We start from the raw sequence: 22,770 nt of genomic DNA on the forward strand, positions 1-22,770 counted from the left end.
CACAGGGATCGTACTGCCGATACCTGAGCTGCACCCTCCCCACGTCGGCCAAGGAGTAGATGCCCGTCTCCTTGGGGCATCAGGACTCCCGGCAACGGTCATCCTGCCAGGTGGCCATTGCTGAGGCTGGGTGGCGCCTGTGGGGAGAGCCCCTGGACGGAGTGGGTGGTATCGGGGCGGACGTTTCGCAGATGAAACGTCAACACGTATCAGGTCGCTCTGCGGCCGAGTCTTTCAAAAGGAAAGGTACCGTTTCTAGTTCTGGTTCTCCTGCCCTTTCCCCCTTGGCCACTCCCTGGGAGGAGGGAGAGGCCTGCCGGCTTGGGGCGAAGTACTTCCCCCGCTATTTGGTCTGTTCTCGGACCGATGGGGGGACGTTCGCCACCTCCAAGCCTCCAAGCCCATGTTCTTTGTTCAGCACATTGAGGACACCTTCGGGGAAATCGAGGCTCTCAGTAACATGCGTTCGGGGTCCGTTCTAATAAAGACCACCTCCGCCACACAGTCGGCAGCGCTCCAGGCGTGCGACTGCCTAGGGGACATCCCAGTGTCCATTGTCCCGCATCTGGCACTAAATAGGATGCAGGGGGTTATTTTCCATCGTGACCTCCTGCTACAATCTGATGAGGAGCTCAGGGCCAACCTGGAGCGCCGAGGCGTGCATTTCGTCCGGCGAGTCCAGCGCGGCCCCAAAGACCGTCACATCGACACCGGGGCCTTTATCCTCGCCTTCGAGGGGGACGTTCTCCCGGAGAAGGTAAAGGTGATGTGCTACCGGTGCGACGTGCGACCTTACGTCCCGCCTCCTATGCGCTGTTTTCGGTGTTTGCGCTTTGGGCATATGTCGTCACGGTGTGAGGCTGAGCCCCTTTGTGGCGATGGTGGACGTCCTCTTCGTGAGGAACATATATGCACCCCACTACCTCGGTGCGTTAATTGTCCTGGCATCCACTCGCCTAGATCCTCAGACTGCCCCGCATATCAGAAGGAGAAGAAGATACAAGAACTCAAAACATTGGATCGGCTCTCTTATTCTGAGGCCAGGAAGAAGTATGACCGCCTCCATCCCGTGCCGTTGACCACTTCGTTTGCCTCAGTTGTGTCCACTCCTTCCGCGGTATCCTCACACCTATCCTGTCCCCCCTCCGCCTCCTCCCCCCATCAGGGGGCTCTGCCTCCGCCTCTCAAATCCCTCCCTTCCAAATCCTCCTCCCCCGTGGCCCCCACCCCCTCTGCCCCAGGGGCCACCCTTCCTCGTCCTCCTCTCCCCCCACCGCCTGTGAAGCGATCCTCTTCTCAGGCGTCCATTGGGGAAACGTTCTGGACCCCAGCTTCCGAGGTCCGGCGTTCCAAAACGGACCCCGCGCGTGAGGACCTTCTTCGGGTCCAGCCCACCATCCCTGTGCCTGCTCGGCCTTCCAAGAAGAAGTCTCTATCCCCCTCTCCACCCCAGCGCGTTTCGTCTGACGCTCCATCCGTGAGTCACTGCTCCCGGGCGTCCTCAGTTTCACCGGGACGCTCTGCTGCCAGGCGCTCAGCTGGCCTCTCGTCGGCAAATGATGCTGCCCCTCCTACACAACCAGGGACAGCGGCCGCAGCTGGCGATGACACGGTGGAACCGGATCCGCCTCCCGCCGGTTGTAGCGTTGTTCCCTCGAAACCTGGCCCTCCGCGGCCGTCGAGGTGACCAGCTCTTCCTCTGTCTCGTTCCCCCTCTTTTTTGACTAGCGATGGCCTTGTTACATTGGAACATAAGAGGTATTCGATCTAATCGGGAGGAATTACAACTGCTCCTCAGCCTGCACTGTCCGCTCATCCTTGGTCTCCAGGAAACCAAGTTGCGCCCGACTTACCGTATTGCCTTTACCCACTATACCTCGGAGCGGTATGACCTCACCCCTGTGGACGGTATCCCAGCTCATGGTGGGGTCATGTTGCTCGTTCGGGACGATGTCTATTACCATCCCATCCCATCCCATCCCATTGACCACCCCACTCCAAGCAATAGCTGTCCGTATTACTCTTTCTGCTTTTACTTTTTCAGTTTGTACCATCTACACTCCATCGTCATCTGCTGTTAGTCGGGCTGACATGATGCACCTGATCGTTCAGCTTCCCCCGCCGTTTTTATTGTTTGGCGACTTCAATGCCCATCATCCCTTTTGGGGCTCTCCTGCATCCTGTCAAAGAGGCTCACTCTTGGCGGATGTCTTCAACCATCTCAATCTTGTCTGCCTCAATACTGGCGCCCCGACTTTCCTCTCGGACTCTACTCATACCTACTCCCACTTGGACCTCTCGATCTGTTCTACCACTCTTGCCCGTCAGTTCGAGTGGTATGTCCTTTCTGACACCTATTCGAGCGACCACTTCCCCTGTGTCGTTCGTCTCCTGCACCACTCCCCATCCCCACGTCCTTCGAGCTGGAACATACCGAAAGCTGACTGGGGACTTTACTCCCCCTGGTGACCTTTCCGGACCACGATTTTCTCAGTTGTGACAGTCAGGTCGAATACCTCACGGGTGTTATCATCAATGCTGCTGAACGTTCCATTCCTCGTACTACCTCTTCTTCACGTCGCGTTTCCGTCCCCTGGTGGAACGAGGCTTGTAGGGACGCTATCCGTGCTCGACGACGTGCTTTACGCACCTTTCGCCGCCATCCTACGTTGGCGAATTGTATTGAATACAAACGACTCCGAGCGCAATGCCGTAGAGTCATCAAAGACAGCAAAAAACCTTGTTGGGCCTCTTTCACCAGCTCCTTTAACAGTTTTACTCCCTCTTCTGTCGTATGGGGTGGCCTGCGCCGGTTGTCGGGCATTAAGGCCCACTCCTCGGTACCTGGCCTGACCTCAGGTAATGCGGTCCTCGTTGATCCTGTAGCTGTCTCCAACGCCTTCGGCCGGTTTTTCATGGAGGTTTCAAGCTCCGCCCATTACCACCCTGCCTTCCTTCCCAGGAAAGAGGCAGAAGAGTCTCGGCGACCTTCCTTCCACTCGCTGAATATGGAAACTTATAATGCTCCCTTTACTATGCGGGAACTCGAACGTGCGCTTGCACTGTCCTGGTCCTCTGCTCCGGGGCCAGATGCCATTCACGTTCAGATGCTGGCACACCTTTCTCCGGCGGGCAAAAGCTTCCTTCTTCGTACCTACAATCGCGTCTGGACCGAAGGTCAGGTCCCCATGCGTTGGCGTGATGCCGTCGTTGTTCCTATACCCAAACCCGGGAAGGATAGACACCTTCCTTCTAGTTGCCGCCCCATTTCTCTTACAAGCTGTGTCTGTAAGGTGATGGAGCGCATGGTTAATGCTCGGTTAGTCTGGATTCTTGAATCTCGACGGCTACTTACTAATGTCCAATGCGGCTTTCGTCGCCGCCGCTCCGCTGTTGACCACCTTGTGACCTTGTCGACATTCATCATGAACAACTTTTTGCGAAGGCGCCAAACGGTAGCCGTGTTCTTCGATTTGGAGAAGGCTTATGATACCTGTTGGAGAGGAGGTATCTTCCGCACTATGCACAGGTGGGGCCTACGCGGTCGCCTGCCCCTTTTTATTGATTCCTTTTTAACGGATCGAAAGTTTAGGGTACGTGTGGGTTCCGTATTGTCCGACGTCTTCCTCCAGGAGAACGGAGTGCCTCAGGGCTCCGTCTTGAGCGTAGCCCTTTTTGCCATCGCGATCAATCCAATTATGGATTGCATTCCACCTAATGTCTCAGGCTCTCTCTTTGTCGATGACTTCGCGATCTACTGCAGTGCCCAGCGAACATGCCTCCTGGAGCGCTGCCTTCAGCGTTGTCTAGACAGCCTCTACTCATGGAGCGTGGCAAATGCCTTCCGGTTCTCTGAAGAGAAGACGGTTTGTATCAACTTTTGGCGATATAAAGCATTCCTTCCACCATCCTTACATCTCGGTCCTGTTGTTCTCCCATTCGTGGAAACAACTAAGTTTCTAGGGCTCACGTTGGACAGGAAACTGTGTTGGTCTCCGCATGTCTCTTATTTGGCGGCCTGCTTCACTTGTATCGGTCCATAGTCCGATCGAAGCTGGATTATGGGAGCTTCGTCTACTCGTCCGCTCGGCCATCCCTCTTATGCCGTCTCAACTCCATCCACCATCGGGGGTTACGTCTTGCGACCGGAGCCTTCTACACTAGTCCTGTCGAGAGTCTTTATGCTGAAGCTGCCGAATTACCATTGACTTACCGGCGCGACGTACTGCTGTGTCGGTATGCATGCCGGCTGTTGTCTATGCCCGACCACCCCTCTTACCAGTCCTTCTTCACCGATTCTCTCGACCGTCAGTACGGGTTGTATGTGTCTGCCCTGCTGCCCCCTGGAGTCCGCTTCCGTCGCCTGCTTCGACAATTGGATTTTGCCCTCCCTACCACCTTCCGAGAGGGTGAGAGCCTGACACCACCTTGGCTCCAGGCTCCGGTTCATATTTATCTCGACCTCAGCTCACTCCCGATGGAGGGTACTCCGGCTGCAGTGTATTTCTCACGGTTTGTCGAACTTCGTGCTCGACTTGCCGGTCACACCTTTATTTACACCGATGGCTCCAAAACTGACGATGGTGTCGGCTGTGCCTTTGTCGTCAGGGCCGCCACCTTTAAATACCGGCTCCTCGACCAATGTTCGAGCTTTACGGCCGAGCATTTTGCTCTCCATCAGGCCGTTCAGTATGCCCGCCGCCACCGCCATTCATCGTATGTACTCTGCTCTGACTCACTCAGTGCTCTTCAGAGCCTTGGAGCTCCCTATCCGGTCCATCCCTTGATTCAACGGATACAGCAGTCCCTCCATTCTTTCGCTGATAATGGTTCTCCTGTCAGCTTTCTGTGGGTTCCCAGACATGTAGGAGTGCCTGGGAATGAGGCTGCGGATGCTGCAACCAAAGCTGCAGTCCTCCTGCCTCGGCGAGCCTCTTATTGTGTCCCGTCATCTGACGTTCGTGGGGATGTTTGTAAGAGGCTTGTGTCGTTGTGGTGGGATGCATGGTCATCCCTCCAAGGAAACAAGCTCCGGGCAGTAAAACTGCTCCCAACTGCTTGGACAACCACCTCCCGACCATCTCGGCGAGAGGAGGTCCTTCTGACCAGGTTGCGGATTGGGCATTGCCGGTTTAGCCACCGCTACCTGCTCTCCGGTGACCCAGCCCCGCAGTGCCCTTGTGGTCAGGCATTAACAGTGCGCCATGTTTTACTGTCGTGTCCCCGCTTTAGTCAATCTGGTGTTGTCCTGTCCCTGCCATCTACTTTACCGGATATTTTAGCTGATGACGCTCGAGCAGCTGCTCGTGTTCTGCGTTTTATGACTTTGACTGGCTTGTCCAAAGACATCTAACTTTTTACTTATTTTATCTGCATCCTTGTCAGGACTTTCTGGTGTCCCCCCTCCCCTTGAGTTTTACTAGATTCCATGTGCTCTAACAACTGTGACTGGGCGCTAATGACCTCATTAGTTGAGTGCCCTTAAACCCCACAAAAAAAAAAATGCAGCTTCAACACGATACCACAGTTCATCAAGAGTAGTGATTGGTGTATTGTAACGAGCCAGTTGCTCGGCCACCATTGACCAGACGTTTTCAATTGGTGAGAGATCTGGAGAATGTGCTGGCCAGGGCAGCAGTCGAACATTTTCTGCATTCAGAAAGGCTCATACAGGATCTGCAACATGCGGTCGTGCATTATCCTGCTGAAATGTAGGGTTTCGCAGGGATCGAATGAAGGGTAGAGCCACGGGTCGTAACACATCTGAAATGTAACGCCCACTGTTCAAAGTGCCGCCAATGCGAACAAGAGGTGACAGAGACGTATAACAAATGGCACCCCATACCATCACACCGGGTGATACGCCAGTATGGCGATGACGAATACACGCTTCCAATGTGCGTTCAGCGCGATGTCGCCAAACATGGATGCGACCATCATGATGCCTTAAACAGAACCGGGATTCATCTGCAAAAATGACGTTTTGCCATTCATGCACCCAGGTTCGTCATTGAGTACACCATCGCAGGCGCTCCTGTCTGTGATGCAGCGTCAAGGGTAACCGCAGCCATGGTCTCCGAGCTGATAGTCCATGCTGCTGCAAATGTTGTCGAACTGTTTGTGCAGATGGTTGTTGTGTTGCAAACGTCTCCATCTGTTGACTCAGGGATCGAGATTTAGCTGCATGATCCATTACAGCCATGCAAATAAAATGCCTGTCATCTCGACTGCTAGTGATACGAGGCCGTTGGGATCCAGCACAGCATTCCGTATTATCCTCCTGAACCCACCGATTCCATATTCTGCTAACAGTCATTGGATCTAAACCAACGCGAGCAGCAGTGTGGCGATACGATAAACCGCAATCGTGATAGGCTACAATCCGACCTTTATCAAAGTCGGAAACGTGATGGTACGCATTTCTCCTCCTTACACGAGGCATCACAACAATGTTTCACCAGGCAACACCGGTCACGTGCTGTTTGTGTGTGAGAAATCAGTTGGAATCTTTCCTCATGTCAGCACGTTGTAGGTGTCGTCACCAGCACCAACCTTGTGTGAATGCTCTGAAAAGCTAATCATTGGCATATCACAGCATCTTCTTCCTGTCTGCTAAATTTCACATCTGTAGCACGTCATCTATGTGGTGTAGCAATTTTAATGGCCAGTAGTGTATTTTGAGGTTGTGGTCATGGATCAAGTTGGAATTGTGTTCTGAACAGTTAAAGACAGGGTTCAATGTCAGGTTTGCTGTTGGAATGGTTTTAGGATTGGGTTGGATGTAAATCTACTCTACACCAGGCTCTATTCAAAGACTGCAATCTCTTGCTCTTAACCAGCTAATCTGTAGCCAGTATGCCACATCAGCCAATTTCCACTCCACCAGAGTTCTCTCCTCCTACAAAATATTGCAGCTATCTGGCCCTCATGTTTCCTTGGATGGTATCATCTGCCAAGCCAACTTCAAACTGGAACAATATGCCAGGCTTCACCCCATTTTCAAGGGGGATCGTAGCTTCCTTGAATTTCTGATTCATACCCTGTTTGCCACCGACTGCAGCACAATTGCATTTACACCTGCTTCTGCACAATGGTGTGACGTCTCATGTTTTGACTATCCAAGCACTACCCAAGCCCTTGTCCATTGCCATTGTCTGCATGGTGGGAAGACTGTTATACATCATCTTCAGTGCCGGGATCCAAATGTCATTCAATTTCACGTCCTCCTCCTTCCTGCTGAAATTCCTGGGGTATTTACAATCTCTATTTCCTCTCTGTGTAGCCTTTCATAGTATTTGTTTGTGTCTGTCAGTGCTAGAGCTCTATCAAAATGAATGTGGTGGCCTCCTGTCTGCAAAGCATGTTCCACAACAGCTGATGTTTCAGTCTGCCCCTCTTCTGCAATTGCCCTAATTCTCTTCTAGTCTTTTTTTTTGACCATTCTTTTGGTAGTACCCACATACACCTCCCTGCAACTAGATGGAATCCCATAAATTCCTGCTTTTTCCAGCTTTTGCAAGCAGCCTTGACCAATTTTATGTTATTTTGTGTCTTTTAAGCAGGTTTATAGATTATTGCGATGTTCCATTTTTTCAAGATTTTTCCTCTTCAGTCAGTAACGTCCTTAATGAGAGGCACTTGTGTATTGCTATGATTTCTGTCTGGTGGTCTTAATGCTAAGTTTACCTCAGCAGGTGAATAACCATTCTTGAGTAATGCACTAATTAGATGTTTTAATTCTGTGACAAGCAGCTGTGAGTTGCAGATGTTCCTTGCTCTTCAACCAACATTGCGGTGCTGCCTCACTTTTTTTGTGGGTGGTTAATGGTCTGTGTGTGGGTTTTCAGTAAACTGAGTGGCTTGACCTAAGCTACCATTTCCTTGACAACTAGCACATCAAGAGAATTTAATATTGTTACCTACCTCCTGCTCCATGGTAAACTGGATCTTCGGATTAATTCTATCGAGATGCTTATGATAATGAGCTAGTTCCTCTCTGTCATGCCTCCACAAAACAAATATATCATCTGCGCACTGGAACCAAATATTCCTTGTTGTCCATTTGCAATGCCAACTCCTCAAATTTTCCCATAGAGAAATTCGCTATAACTCTCTTAAGCCCCCCCCCCCCCTCCCCCATAGCCATGCCAACCATTTGTTCATAGAACTCATTATTCCATTTGAAATATATGGTTGTGGGACAAAATTTAAACAGTTCTGCTGCATCAGAAGGAAAAATCCAATTCAGCTGACTATGCCATTTAAATTACTAATAAAATGTGCCAAATTCATGATATATGAATCCAGATGGCCCACAAATGATTGTAATGCTGTTGTACAGAATTTAGCAATTGAATAGATGGGTGAACCAGTAACGCTCACTATAGGTCTTAGAGGAACATGTTCTTTGTGCACCTTTTCAACCCATAAAGTTTTGTTGGCAGTGCAAATGAATTGAACAGGACTTTGCAAATGAATTGAACAGGACTTTTCTCAACACTCTATTTAAAAGGACTTTTTTTATCATCCACGTAACAGTCATACGAACTTTGTCACTGGGGTCATCACTCAGTTTCCTATATGTCTGCAGATCCAGTAAGTCATTAATCTTAAAATGATAGTCATTCACATTCAGAACAACCGCTGCATTTCTCTTGTCAGTGGGAGAATGATAATATTGTCATCCTCATTCAGGCTTTCTACAGCATTCCTCTCACCTCTAGTTAAATTACTTTTTGGAGGCATTGCACGAGCCTGTAGTCTTACGGCTTCTATAAGGATTTCATCAGCTGTAACCATGCCCACACTACGAATGCCTGCTTCAAAACTGGCTATTATTTCTTCTGTGAGCACAGCTCACGGACTAGTGTCAACATTTGCACCAGTGGTAAGTGCAGATCAACAGATAATGACTGTCCTGATAAATTGTTAATTGTGCAGCAGGTGTCCAAATGGTGAATTGTCTGATTAGGTTGCAATATCGGATTCCTTCTTCTGTCTGACTGACACTGTCAATATACACTTCCTAACAGTATCAAGCAATAGTCTATTAATTATATCCGTCACCACTACATAATTTATTGCTGATAGTAAAATGGAGAGACATTAACTAACAGTCTGTGCTTGACAGGTCCCAGCAGGTCTGTTGAATCCGCTCTTTTCATAAAGCCTCTTCCGTTTGCCTCTTCGTTTGAAAATATGCTGTACCTTTGGTGAGCTGCATAGTCCTTTAATTCTCATAAGCTTCCGAATAACACTGACTGATGTGCAAAGAGACAGAATTGTGAGGCAAAACAAAGCTACACTCTCCTCTTCTGGAGACCTTCCATGTACTGCCCATTTCTTGACATTTCCTCCCTGTAAACTGTCATGGGCAGAAATGTCTCAATTAATAAAATGTTGCAGGCTATTATGCCATGGTGGAATGGGTTTTACATTTAAACCCATTGTTTCATCCCCAGATATGTAGAACATTTTCAAGGGGGGGGGGGGGGGGGGGGGGGTTGTAGCATCTTTGAGTGTCCGATTCACAACCTAGCTCACTAACGTCTGCAGCAAAATTCTGTTTATGGGTGCTTCCATGCTGTGGCATGACATCACGTGTTTTGAATACTCAAGCACAGTTGCCAGTTTTCAATTGCCTCCGTCCACTGTTGCTATCAACTGCTGGTGGAAGACTGGTACACATCTTCTTCAACATTGGGATCCAAATGTCATTCAGTTTCACACCCTTCTCCTTCCTACTGAAATTTGCAGACAAAAATTTGGTACATTTTATCAGAAATGAAATCGCATAAGAGAACAGCAGTGCAAACAGTGCACAATAGTCACAATTTTATTTGTAACTGTTTTGCGCTATTCACACATACTCTCCTATTGTATGATGAGAGAGTACTATGGAATATTGTGTCTATAAGATATGTCCAGTTAATGTGAACGGTCAACAGAATGCAGTCACACTATACAATTTTTTTTCTATACAAATGATCTGAAGATGGTGATTTAATTTCACTGCAACGAGTTATCATTGTGTGTTTTTATGTGATCTGGGCAAATAAGTTCTGTAACAACAACTGTGTTTAAAGGTTTGTTAGATGGACCAAGTAAAGTCTCTTCTAGGAGATGCTGATAGGAGTGGCAGTTTGTTTCAGAAATACTATTCCCAGATCAATATATTCACCAGGAGTGATATAACTAAACATTAAAAATCTCTCCCACTCATTTGGCTTTTTATGGATCGAAATTATAAATCCTTTACTGCATTCTTTTGATCGCTGCGAAACCACCCCATACCATCACACCAGGTAATACGCCAGTATGGTGATGACGAATACATGCTTACAATGTGTGTTCACCGCGATGTCGCCAAACACGGATGCGACAATCATGATGCAGTAAATGGAACCAGGATTCATCTGCAAAAATGACGTTTTACCATTCATGCACCCAGGTTCATCATTGAGTACACCATCGCAGGCGCTCCTATCTGTGATGCAGTGTCAAGAGTAACCGCAGCCTGAATCTACATTATATGATGGAATTTATTTTGTCACACTACTGGCCATTAAAATTGCTACACCAAGAAGAAATGCAGATGATAAATGGGTATTCATTGGACAAATATATTATACTAGAACTGACATGTGATTATATTTTCACACAATTTGGGTGCATAGGTATTGAGTAATCAGTGCCCAGAACAACCACCTCTGGCCATACTAATGGACTTGATATGCCTGGGCATTGAGTCAAACAGAGCTTGGATGGCGTGTACAGGTACAGCTGCCCATGCAGCTTCAACATGATACCACAGTTCATCCTCCTCAGGGGGCTCAGCATTTAGTTGCTGGGTATGGGCTTGGTGACCCCCGGGGTCCCTGAGCTGGGGAGTGAAGCGCCACCAGTCCTCAATACTGTAAGCTCTGAGCATGCTTCATCGACCACCGTAAGGTGCGACAGTGGAACGTTTTACAGTACAGAGCCTGGGGATCTTAGCTTAACTGCCTGGGTCACGAGGATGGTATAAACCTCTATAACAAAACCTCAATCTCAAGGTGTGCTGCGTGCCGAGGAGACGCATGGCTGTTGAGGTAGAACAGTTGCTAGCGGGCGACCTCTGGGGAACCTGCCCCCCCCCCCCCCCCTCCCGGTTGTATTAGGCTTACTCAGGCAAGTGAGGCTCTGCCTGGGTAGACATTCCCCTAGCTGCTCGTGGGACCACCATGAAACGAAATACAAATAGTGTGCAAGCACGAGTCTCTAAGAAAGGAAAGTTCAATGCTTTACAGTATGACCCCCAATCGTTCCCTTCCCTGTCCACACCAGGGGAGGAACGGCGTTCTAAATTACCCAGTGAGATGTATTCTCCTTGATTTCTGGTTCGCAGCCGAACAGATGGGGACTCATTTCTGACCACAAAGCCTCAGTTTTTTGTGGAAAATTTAGAGGACAAATTTGGAGAAGTTGAGGGCCTGTCTAAAATGAGTCGTCATACAGACAGCATCCTCAGCACAGTCTTGGGCATTGCTTGCTTGTGAGAAGCTCGGTGATGTTGCAGTGTCCATTACGCCTCATAAGAGCCTCAATATGGTTCAGGGACTTGTTTTTCATTGTGACCTGTTGTTGCAGTCTGATGACAAGCTTCGTGCAAATCTGCAACGTCGCGGTGTTCACTTTGTATGACGTGTCTTCATGGGACCTAAAGATAGCAGGGTCGCCACCGGCACCTTCATCTTAGCTTTTGAGGGAGACACCCTGCCCGAGAAGGTCAAGGTGATGATATATCGATGTGATGTTAAGCGTTACATCCCTGCTCCCATGCGCTGCTTTAAGTGCTGGAGGTTTGGGCATATGTTATCAAGATGTGACGCCAACCCTACCTGTCAGGATTGTGGAAGTGCCTCCCACCTCAACGTCCCGTGTTCGCCACCCCGTTTGTGTCAACTGCGGACAGAAACATTCACCTTGCTCATCAGACTGCGGGGTTTATCAAAAAAGAATGGAAGATTATGGAGTATAAGACCTCGGACAGGCTCACTTACACAGAGGCTAAACGCAAGTACGACCGACTTCACCCTGTGCGCATTTCATCGACATTTGCTGCAGCAGCTTCGATGTCGCCGTCCCTGGCAACGAGCCCCCAAGTTCAGCTGCTTTTTGTGGGCCCTCCAGCCTGGCCATCTATTCCTGCCCCTTCAGGTAGTTGGGAACACCCTCTTCTGTTGCTCCCCCATTATCAAACATTGGGAGTAACAACCCCTCCTTCTTTGGGGCTTCAGTCCCCACCTCTGCGCCGGAGAAGTGCCCGCCTCCTCCGGCTCCCCTCGCACGGAAGGGATCGCTTGGTGCCCTCCCTTCCATGGTTACTGCCCCTCCAGATGTCAGCCAGTGGCTGAAAAAGCCACCACCTGAGGGCCGTAGGGCTTCCAGGTCTTCGTCGGTCCATGAGACTGGGTCGGAAAAGCCCACCCAGCCTGATAAACTGGACAAACGGGACCCTACCAAAAAGAAGAAAAAGCAAAAGCAGAAGGACATAGACAGAAAAGGAGTTCACCACTGCACCTGAAGATGAGGTGGAGCATCTAGTGTCCCCTCAGGAGCTAGATGTTGCTCAACCCGCAGCTCCTATGGAAGTTGATCAGGCTACTTTGCAATCGGTGGCGACGAGTGCTTCTAAGGCGTAACCTATACCCCCCCCCTTCCCCCCCTCCCAGGTTCTTTCATGTCTTCACAGTCGGATACCATTATCCTTCAATGGAATTGTCGTAGTTTTTTCCACCATCTTGCTGAGTTGAAACAGCTTTTGTGCGGCTTCCCTGCCACTTTTCTGACCCTACAGGAAACCTGGTTTCCTGTTCGGCGGACCCCCTCCCTCTGTGGCTACCGGGATTACTATAAGAACCATGTAGAATATGACAGGGTGTCTGGCGTTGTCTGTGTTTATGTTCTTCCCACTGTTCCTAGTGCCCCAGTGCCACTTCACACGGCTCTTGAGGCTGTGGCTGTTAGAATCCGGGCAGGAATGGAGCTTGCTGCCTTGTTCGGCCAGCTCCCCCTGCCATTTCTACACACGCATGCGCGCGCGCGGGGGTGTGTGTGTGCGTGTGTGTGTGTGTGTGTGTGTGTGTGTGTGTGTGTGTGTTTTGACAGTATTATGAAAATGGTACATTTCTACTCACCATATTGTGGACATGAATTGCAAACAGGCACAACAAAAGACTTCTAAACAAGTAAGCTTTCAACCGAAAGAACAACCTCTGAATTGACCAGCATAGACATACACATTCATGCAAACCCAGTGTGTAGAAAGATTATTGATTCCATGTTAATAAATACTTCTTATAGTGTTATGCTTGGTTTCCAAAGGCAGGAAATTCGATTAATACACCAAACCTCTCAAAGGTGGGAAAAATCAGGCCAGTTCTGGAACCACTGAGATGCAGATGCTCTGCGTTTTGTAATAACAATTTAGTTCACTGCTGCTGTGTGTCAGAACACTCATTATTTTTTACAGATGCCTGAACCAAGATGGGTCATATCAATGGGAAGCTGTGCAAATGGTGGAGGTTACTATCACTATTCATATTCTGTTGTAAGGGGATGTGACAGAATTATCCCAGTGGACATTTATGTACCAGGTAAACATCCAATATGAGCAAGAATAAATACTATCCTCTCTCTCTCTCTCTCTCTCTCTCTCTCTCTGTGTGTGTGTGTGTGTGTGTGTGTGTGTGTGTGTGTGTGTGTGTGTGTGTGCACTGTAGAAAACTGACATAACAAAGGTAAATGTAGATGTAGGCAGTAATTGTCTGTTATGTGTACTCGCCAGCTGGTTGTCTGGATCAGTGTCCTAAGATGGGTCAATGTAGATATGTGGTGGAGAGGCACTGCTGTGTTTATGTATGACGTAGAGACAGTGAATGAAGTTGCCTGATTTGTTGTATCATGTGGGCTGTCCAACAGGTCTAGAAGGAACAGTCTACCAATTGCAACCATGTAATGCAGTTGTAAAAAGATCCTGACAGGGACCAGAAGTGAGTGGTGGGCCTTGTCAATCACAGTTGGTTTTGAACTTCACAGGAATTGCTGCTGTCAATGAATGTAGGCTCATTTCAATCAGTTTCTGAGCAAACCTTGCAAAGGAAACTGTCAGCAATGGACATTTGGTGTTGGATACCTCACAAAAAGCCATTGCTTCCAGGACACACAGAGCTACAACTCTTCTATGTTCCAAACAACACAGTAACTGATGGGAAGCATGTAGTGTGGTCAGATGAGTCAAAATTTTGTTTCTTTTCCAATGATGCACTTTGTTGACTGCACCAACAGCTGTATGGTATGCATAACCTGCAGTGTCTGGTGGGTGTAGTTCAGGCCAGAGATGGTTCTGTGATGTTTTGGGGGTGTTTTTCCGTACTATAAATTGGGTCCAGTCATTCAGATTACTGAGGATATGAACCACAATCTTTATTTCTACATTCTCGGTGACCAAGTGTTGCTCTTTCTTCTACATCTTCATGATGAGTAGGCTGTGGACTTGCACATCTTCCAAGATAACAGGCGTGTTCACAGGGCTGCACAAACAATGTTTGACGAACACTCAGGCACTCTTATCACAACTTCACTGCCTCACAAAACCACCCACTCTTAGTTGCCTAGAAAATGTTCGAGTATTTGGAACAGTAGGTGAAAAACAACGATTAAACTCCTCACTCTTTGGTGTCTCACGAGCGTCTAATCATAAAGTGGTTTAAACTGGAAGTGGATTACGTGACAAAACTTGTGATTCTCTATCTCACTGAATTGAGGTGTTATTAAAGCTAGAAGTGGTGTTACACAGTATTTGTGTGATGCCTTCTGGGGATGACTAACTTTTTTGGCCAGAGTATTTATGACAAGTCTTTTTCTTTATATTAAGCTGAGAAATGCTACAGTACTGTAAAAATGATTCATGGGTAAATAAATTTTATTACTTTAATTCGCCTTGTCCAAAATAAGCTGTAGCACTCCTTAACTTGAGAATCATCATCCCTCTGATAATTCTGCCAAGATAAGGATAATTTTAAAATACATTTACATATGTGGTTGTGATTAACTAAAATGTTAAATTGTACATAAGAAAGAGTTGTCGTTTACATCTGTACTCCACAAGCCACTTTTTGGTTTATGAGTGCTCTTTGTATCACTGTCACCACCCCAAGCCCCCACCAGACTCCCTCTTCTGTTCCGGTCACAAATTGTCTTTGGGATGAACGTTTTTTGGTAAGCCTTCATGTGAAATCAGATCTCATTTTACCTTCATGGTTGTTTCATGTGATATACGTGGAGGAAGTGATATATTGGTTGACTCTTGTATGAACATTTGCTCTCTGAATTTTAAGAGTAAACTACATTGTGAAACTTCCTGGCAGATTAAAACTGTGTGCCGGACCAAGACTCGAACTCGGGACCTTTGCCTTTCGCGGGCAAGTGCTCTACCAACTGAGCTACCCAAGTACGACTCACGCCCCGTCTTCACAGCTTTACTTCCGCCAGTACCCCGTCTCCTACCTTCCAAACTTTACAGAAGCTCTCCTGCGAATGAGGTACTGGCAGAAGTAAAGCTGTGAGGACGGGGTATGAGTCGTGCTTGGGTAGCTGAGTTGGTAGAGCACTTGCCCGCGAAAGGCAAAGGTCCCGAGTTCGAGTCTCGGTCTGGCACACAGTTTTAATCTGCCAGGAAGTTTCATATCAGCGCACACTCTGCTGCAGAGTGAAAATCTTTCTGGAAACAACATTGTGATGCACAATGCCTCTCTTGTAGTGCGTGTTACTGGAGCTTCATGAGCATCTCCTTGAAGCTTTCACACTTACTAAATGAAACCGTGATGCAATGCAAGCCATCTTTTTGAATCTATTGTGCTTCGTCTAGCAATCATACATTGTGAAAACCAAACTATGACTGAACAAGGATTTTTGTAAGCTATCTCCTTCATGGATGGATTACATTCCTGATGATTTTCCCAATGAATCTGTCTGGCACCTGCCATCCCTGTGACTAATTTTATGTGGCTGTTCAACTTTTTTCACTCGTTATGCATACTCAGACGTTTAATGGCTGTGACTATATTTGTATGTTGAGAGTCAACTGCCAATACCTACACGAAATGTCAATCTTCTGCAGGTCTTCCTGCATTGCACTATAATTCTCGAAAATTTGGAACTTCTTTCTACATTACAGCATTATCAGAAAAAGCCTCTTGGAACCTCAGATGTTATCACTAGGTCACTTAAAAGCACTGATCGATGTGAAAAACACAGCACGTAATAAATTCTGTGTAATTATGTATTTAATCAAGCTGTAGCGCATTATCCTTTGTTTTGAGATGGTGTATGTTATTGGGTTAGGGAAAAAACAACGAAATGTTGATTGCTTATTCCAGTAGCCTTAAGTGTGTTTCCCTGTGCAAATTGATTTTTTTTTTTCCCACTCTTCTAACACTTATTGTTGTATCTTTTGAAGGGAACAGTACATCATGTGTGTTCATAAGATCTTTCTGTGATTATCATAATCAGCTGTCTCGAGGGCATGTGGTGTTAATCCCTGAAGATGATGCAAAAGCTGTTGCTTTGCTGGAGGATGGATGGAGCATGCATTACATTACAAAAATGTTAGAACTACACATTCCATGATTTCCAAAACTGTAAGAAGGTATAGGCAGACTGGAAACTATGCAAAGAAACCAGGATAAAGCCTGAGAAGAGCCACATCACCAATAAATGCCCACTTCTTACAACTTAAGTCTCTATGACTATCACACTTCCTGCAAGTACAAAATTGATTCCGCCAAGTTCAAGGGGGTCAATGTTAGTGAAAGAACTGTTTGAAGAAGATTTGAAGGAGCCAACATTCCCACCAGAAGACCTGCTACAGGCCAAGAATTCACCAGAGAGCATTGCACAACTAAATAGTGTTTCATAAGGAAATATTGTGGCTGGAGAGTACAGCAATGGAAGCAAGTGTTGTTCAGAGTCATGATTTGACCTGGAATCACCTGACGCTAAAGAACAGAGGAGGTCTGCTGAATGGCATTCCCTAACATGTTTCATCCTGGATGCCTTTCAGGGTCATTCTGTGATGAAGTGGACAGGAATCAGTATGAGTGCAAGGGTAGATTTGGTCTTCATGGACCATGGGGGCGACACAGCATATTAGTATGTGAAGGAAATCCTTTTGGGGCATGTTGTGGCTTTTGCTCCATTTATTGGTGATAACTTTTCACTAATGCATGACAGTGCACGCCCAAATGTTATGAGAATTGTGTTAAGAGTTTTTGGATAAAGTGAAGTTTATACATGGCATGCTCGAAGACCTGATTTGAATCTTACTGATTTTATATGGGACCGGCCAGAGAGAAGGATCTGTCATAGACTCTACATGACCTATGGGTGGCTCTCCTGAAAGAATGGGAGGTGATTCTTAAAGAGGCTTCGCAGCATTAATCAGGAGCGTGTCTGAAATGTTGGATGCCGTGTTTGGTGAAAGAGGAAAAATACAAAGAGAGGTCTGAGAACTGATGTGTAGAAAAGCAAAACAGAAGTGCATTACCTTCATGAGCATCCTCAAAATTTGCTTGAAGCATAAATCCACTTATGTTATTTCTGCATCTCTTGCTTAATTTGTTTATAATAGGTTTCTTGTCATTAGGCACCTACATTGGTATGTTACAAAATATTTTACGGTAAACTATTGATTAATGTTGTATGAGAATGCAGACTTTCTCGGCGAATCTCGATGATAAAATCTTCTCGGGTTGACAGCAGAGTCAATGTGTTGTTCTCCAACAACGTTTCAGCAAATTTCTTACTTGCCATCTTCAGGTGAAGTGTTTAGTTCATGTCTCTTCCAGATCTTTATAGCCACTGGACCACGGGCTTCTTTTGTCGGAGGCAGATACTTCTCAGATGTTCAGAGATGCGTTGTGTTATGCAACACTGAGTCTGTCCGATATATTGTTTCCCACATTCACAGGAAATACTGTAGACACCCGGTGTTCTTTGACCCAAGTTGTCCTTCCTTGAGCTGAGCATATTTCTGATTTTTGCTGGAGGATGGAAGATGGTTTTTGTCTTGTTCTTTTCCAGTATCCTGGCAATCTTGACCATGGGCGGCCCTGCGTACGGGACGAATGCCAGACCTTTGTTGTTCTCTTCTTCCTGAAGGTCCTTCTCTTTCTTCTTCTTGCCCATCTTGAGAGCGCGTCTAATGTGCGTTTCGGTGTATCCACTCTTCTGGAAGGTTGTCTTTTGAATCTCAGTAGATAAACTGTCCTTGTCGCATATGTCACGAGCTCTGCGGACAAGAGTAGTGAGCACGGATTTCCGTTGTGCTGGGTGATGGCAGCTGTTGGCGTTGACGTACAGGTGTGTGTGTGTGTGTGTGTGTGTGTGTGTGTGTGTGTGTGTGTGTGTGTGTGTGTGTGTTTTCTTTCGGTAGATGGTAGACTGAGCTACCGAAACAGGCCGCACCGAGACGAGATGCCAGGACCCAATGCCTGCTGTTCCCCCCTCACCCACGCGCCGCTGCGCCAATTCCGCTCGTGCCTCATTGACCCACCCAGCTCCGAGGATGCAGAGAAGCCTGTGGTCCAATGGCTATAAAGATCCGGATGAGGCACGAACTCAACACTTCGCCTGAAGAAGGCAAGTAAGAAACTTGCTTAAACGTTACTGGAAAACAACACATTGACTTGGCTGTCAATCCGAGGAGATTTTATCATTGAGATTCGCCGAGAAATCCTGCATTCTACAGGGAGGACATATATTGCAGTATCAAATCATTGCAAGACTTCGGATCAAGAAGGTGTTCTTGCAATGCTGTCGGGACAAGCACGTACTGCCGCAGTTCACACACCTGTGATATCCTAGCCATATGGCAAGAACCAAACGCATCCTCCAATGTGCCAGCTCGGCACTGGTGAGGGAGCGCATATGCATCACACAGTTTGAACTCGACAAAATTTGACTCGCACGCCACCTGAAACTGGCGTCGACACTCTCACCTTTCACATGGGAGTGGGTAGATGGCAGTACCTTCGCCTCCAGTCAACTATGTAAGCGGAAGGCGATCACGAAACAACAAAACGAGTTCCAACGACTACCAGGTGCACAACGGCAGGAGCCTGACACCGAGGATTCGAGGACCATTGTCAACTTGACCAGCAAGGAGCTGGATGAGGTGACAACACCCGTGCTATCCAAAGGATTAAACTTTGCACCGGTTCCGAGCACTTTACCAAAACTAGAGATCATCAGCAGCGTCGAACAGGCCATACGCGGGCTGCCGTCTGAAGCTGCTGAAAAGGTGAGAAAGGAAACCTGTAGAATCCTAGACAAAGCGAGAATGCTGAAATCCAACATCTCAGTCGTGGAACGCAGCCTCAGAGAAGATGAGGATACTGTCATTCTACCAGCAGATAGAGGGAATGCATTGATGCTGCTAAGAGCGGCTGACTAGTGGGACAAGATTAATTTGCTGCTGCAGGACCAGGCCTACAAACAAGTGGAGAACGACCCTACAACAGCTGTGACTAGAAAGACCATCGGTCTTCTCAACAGCTCAGGTCTGAACCAGGACCTGATAAAAAGGCTTTACCTCAGAGCTCCGGTTCCACCACGGTTATATGGCCTCCCCAAGATACACAAGAGGGAGGTACCACTACGCCCGATAGTAGACACAATCAATTCTCCTACCTATGGTATAGCCAAACACTTGATGCAACTACTTGAGCCTCTTGGGGGTAAATGTCCTCACCACATCAAGAATTCCATGGAGTTTAAGACACTCAAGGAGTGGCGTCTTGACAAAAATGATGATATGGTCAGTTTTGACATTACATCCCTCTTCACGAGGGTACCGTTAGAGGACTCCTTGAAGCTATTGGTGAATCATTTTAACGAAGACACAGTGGAATTATTCCGCCATGCACTCACGACCACGTTCCAGTGTGGACGCAAGTTTTATCAAGAGATGGATGGAGTTGCTATGGGATCCCCACTGGCACCATGCATCGCTAATCTGTACATGGAATACTTAGAGGATATCACCTTGGAAACAGCACACCTTAAACTTTTATCGTACATTGATGATACTTTCGCGGAGTGGACGCACGGCGAGGACACTCTAATGGAATTTCTCAACCATCTGAACAGGATACATGAGAACATCAAGTTCACAATGGAATTGGAAGAGAATGGTTGTTGTCTACCCTTCCTCGATATCCTAATAAAGAAGAAAACGGATGGTGCACTGGATCTACCGAAAGAAAATACACACAGACCTATACCTCAACGCCAACAGCTGCCATCACCCAGCACAATGGAAATCCGTGTTCACTACTCTTGTCTGCAGAGCTCATGACATATGCGACAAGGACAGTTTATCTACAAAGATTCAGCACCTGAAGAAAACCTTCCAGAAGAATGGATACACCAAAGTGCAGATTAGACATGCTCTCAAGATGGGCAAGAGGGAGGAGGAGGACCTTCAGGAAGAAGAGAACAACAAAGGTCTGGCATTCCTCCTGTACGCAGGGCTGCCCATGGTCAAGATTGCCAGGATACTGGAGAAGAACAAGATAAAAACCATCTTCCATCCTCCAGCAAAAATCAGAAATATGCTGGGCTCAATGAAGGACAACTTGGGTCTAAGAACACTGGGTGTCTGCAGTATTTCCTGTGAATGTGGGAAACAATATATCGGACAGACACAGTGTTGCACAACACAACGCATCTCTTGCACCCGGACTGACCACAAGAAAACCACCCTTGGGGTGCAGGATTGGGAATAGGATTGGAGTAGGGTAGGAATGGACAGGGATTTTCTGTAGGTAGGGTGTGTGGCAGAACATTACATTGGGGAATCTGGGTAGGACATTCCTCATCTCAGGGCACGAAATGTACTCGAAGCTCTGGTAGAAGATGTGGTTGGACGTTTCAAGGCCACAGTATTACTGGAAGATCAGAAGAGTGCTGGTTTGCGGCTGGTGAACAGATTTATTGGCATCAGATGAGCAGATGGCTTGGGAGACTTGTTTGTAGATGAGCTGGTTAGGATATTGTTTGTCAGTAAAGGCTCTGCTAAGGTTATTGGTATATTTCAACAGTTCCTGCTTGATCTGGACTTACTGCGAGGACAACCTTTGCTCTTTGCTCCAAAACCTTGACGCCTACTCCCATATCCCCTTCACCTGATCCTTCTTAATTCATCGAGCCAACTTCCTAGATGAGGACATCCACCTCTCTGGTGGCTCCGTAAGTATGTCTGTCCATATCAAGGTAGTAAAAACCACCAACAGTACCTGTTTGTCGACAGCTGTCACCCATTCCACATCAAAAAATCTCTTCCTTACAGCCTAGCCATCTGCGGATGTCATACCTGCATTGGAAAGCAGGAAATGTCAAAATATTCTGATAACTTTACCAGAACCTTTAATGACACAAAATACCCTATCCAGCTCATATAAAGAAAAGTCTCCCTGGCCTTGAAAAGCTCAGCTCAACCACATCGTCCACCAGGAATTAGACTTCCCCATGTCCTACTCAGAGCTGTTTCCTGATATATGTTACTGTGCTCCACACATTGATCTGCTACAGGTGAGTGGTTACCTTCCTGTTATTTTACGTAATTTGTAGACTCATCACTTCTGAAGTGGCCTCCCGTGCATTCTGTTTGCTGGGTATAATTTGCTGACCTAAGAACATTTAGAAATAATGAGTAACTGCAAATGAATTTCCTGCATTTTTCCTCAATTTAGTGAAGTATCTGCAGTGGCAGTGTGTTGCCATTGCAATACATGTGTCTTTCCTTTTCCATCGGTGAAGCTGCTGTTCTGGCATCATCACAGCACCTGATATACACACACACACTTCTCCTCCATGATCTGTTTTGATGGAAAAGTCTATGTACATTTGGGAGAAGAATACTGCAGGTACTCTACTCATAAACTTTGACAATGCACCACATTGGATAAAAGTGGTTGCATTCTACTTACCTAGAGTATAAATACAGTAAACATTCTTCACTGCAGTGAACAGTTGCTGTGGTACATCACATACCTACCTCTCATCGAAAGGAATGAGTGTTAGCCTGTTAATTTGCAGAAACATGTGTAAATAATATGACTGAAGTTTTTTTTGTTTCCCCCCCCCTGTAGAAACTTCACAATTACTATGTCTTTTGCCTCACTTCAATGCGCCAGGCATTGGGGCATTTTTCAATTGACATGCTGGATAGAGAGTACTAAAATACAACTCTCCTCCTGCACTTTAAATTTAATTGTATGAATCTGGTACCATAATTTCTAAGACTTTCCCGGTGATTTGTTGTCATTTTGTAGAATCGGGTGTACTGCCAGTGGTCCACGTCTTCCCAACACGATATTTTGACATCGTAACTCAGCGTCTTCATCAGGTGTTCCCTGAGGATGGTTCATGAGCTGACCTTGTCCCATATATATGCCTGGGCAGTGTGTGGCACTCTCTATGCCGTCTGCACCCATTGCGGCTCTCTTTTGAGGTAGTGTACATCCCAAGGCATTCCGTATTGGGTCCGTGCCTGATAGGCGCAATCCTAGCACTATCATGGCTCTGTTGAAGTTCCTTGTGCTGTCCGTGACCACGGTGAGTTTCTCTCATGGCTGAGCCATTCTCCTGGCCTTTGAACCCGGTATGTGCCTGTGAGGTGCACTTCCTGCGGCATCCGGCTGCTGTTGGAGCTGCATGTTACGATGG

At 47.1% G+C, this 22,770-nt stretch overlaps 1 protein-coding gene across 2 annotated transcripts in view; it reads left to right on the forward strand.

Annotated features, from left to right (window-relative positions):
• LOC124798176 (NADH-quinone oxidoreductase subunit B 2-like) overlaps positions 1-22,770 on the forward strand; it is a 53,369-nt gene that overhangs the window by 25,991 nt on the left and 4,608 nt on the right. The window contains exon 5 of one of the 2 annotated variants that reach the window (XM_047261460.1): positions 13,514-13,637. The exons of the other annotated variant lie outside the window; for it this stretch is intronic. Coding sequence (XP_047117416.1) covers positions 13,514-13,637 — 124 coding nt within the window. The remainder of the gene's footprint in view (positions 1-13,513; positions 13,638-22,770) is intronic. 2 annotated transcript variants of the gene reach the window in all.

The sequence above is a fragment of the Schistocerca piceifrons genome, chromosome 5, assembly GCF_021461385.2.
Source record: "Schistocerca piceifrons isolate TAMUIC-IGC-003096 chromosome 5, iqSchPice1.1, whole genome shotgun sequence".
Lineage (NCBI taxonomy): Eukaryota > Metazoa > Arthropoda > Insecta > Orthoptera > Acrididae > Schistocerca > Schistocerca piceifrons.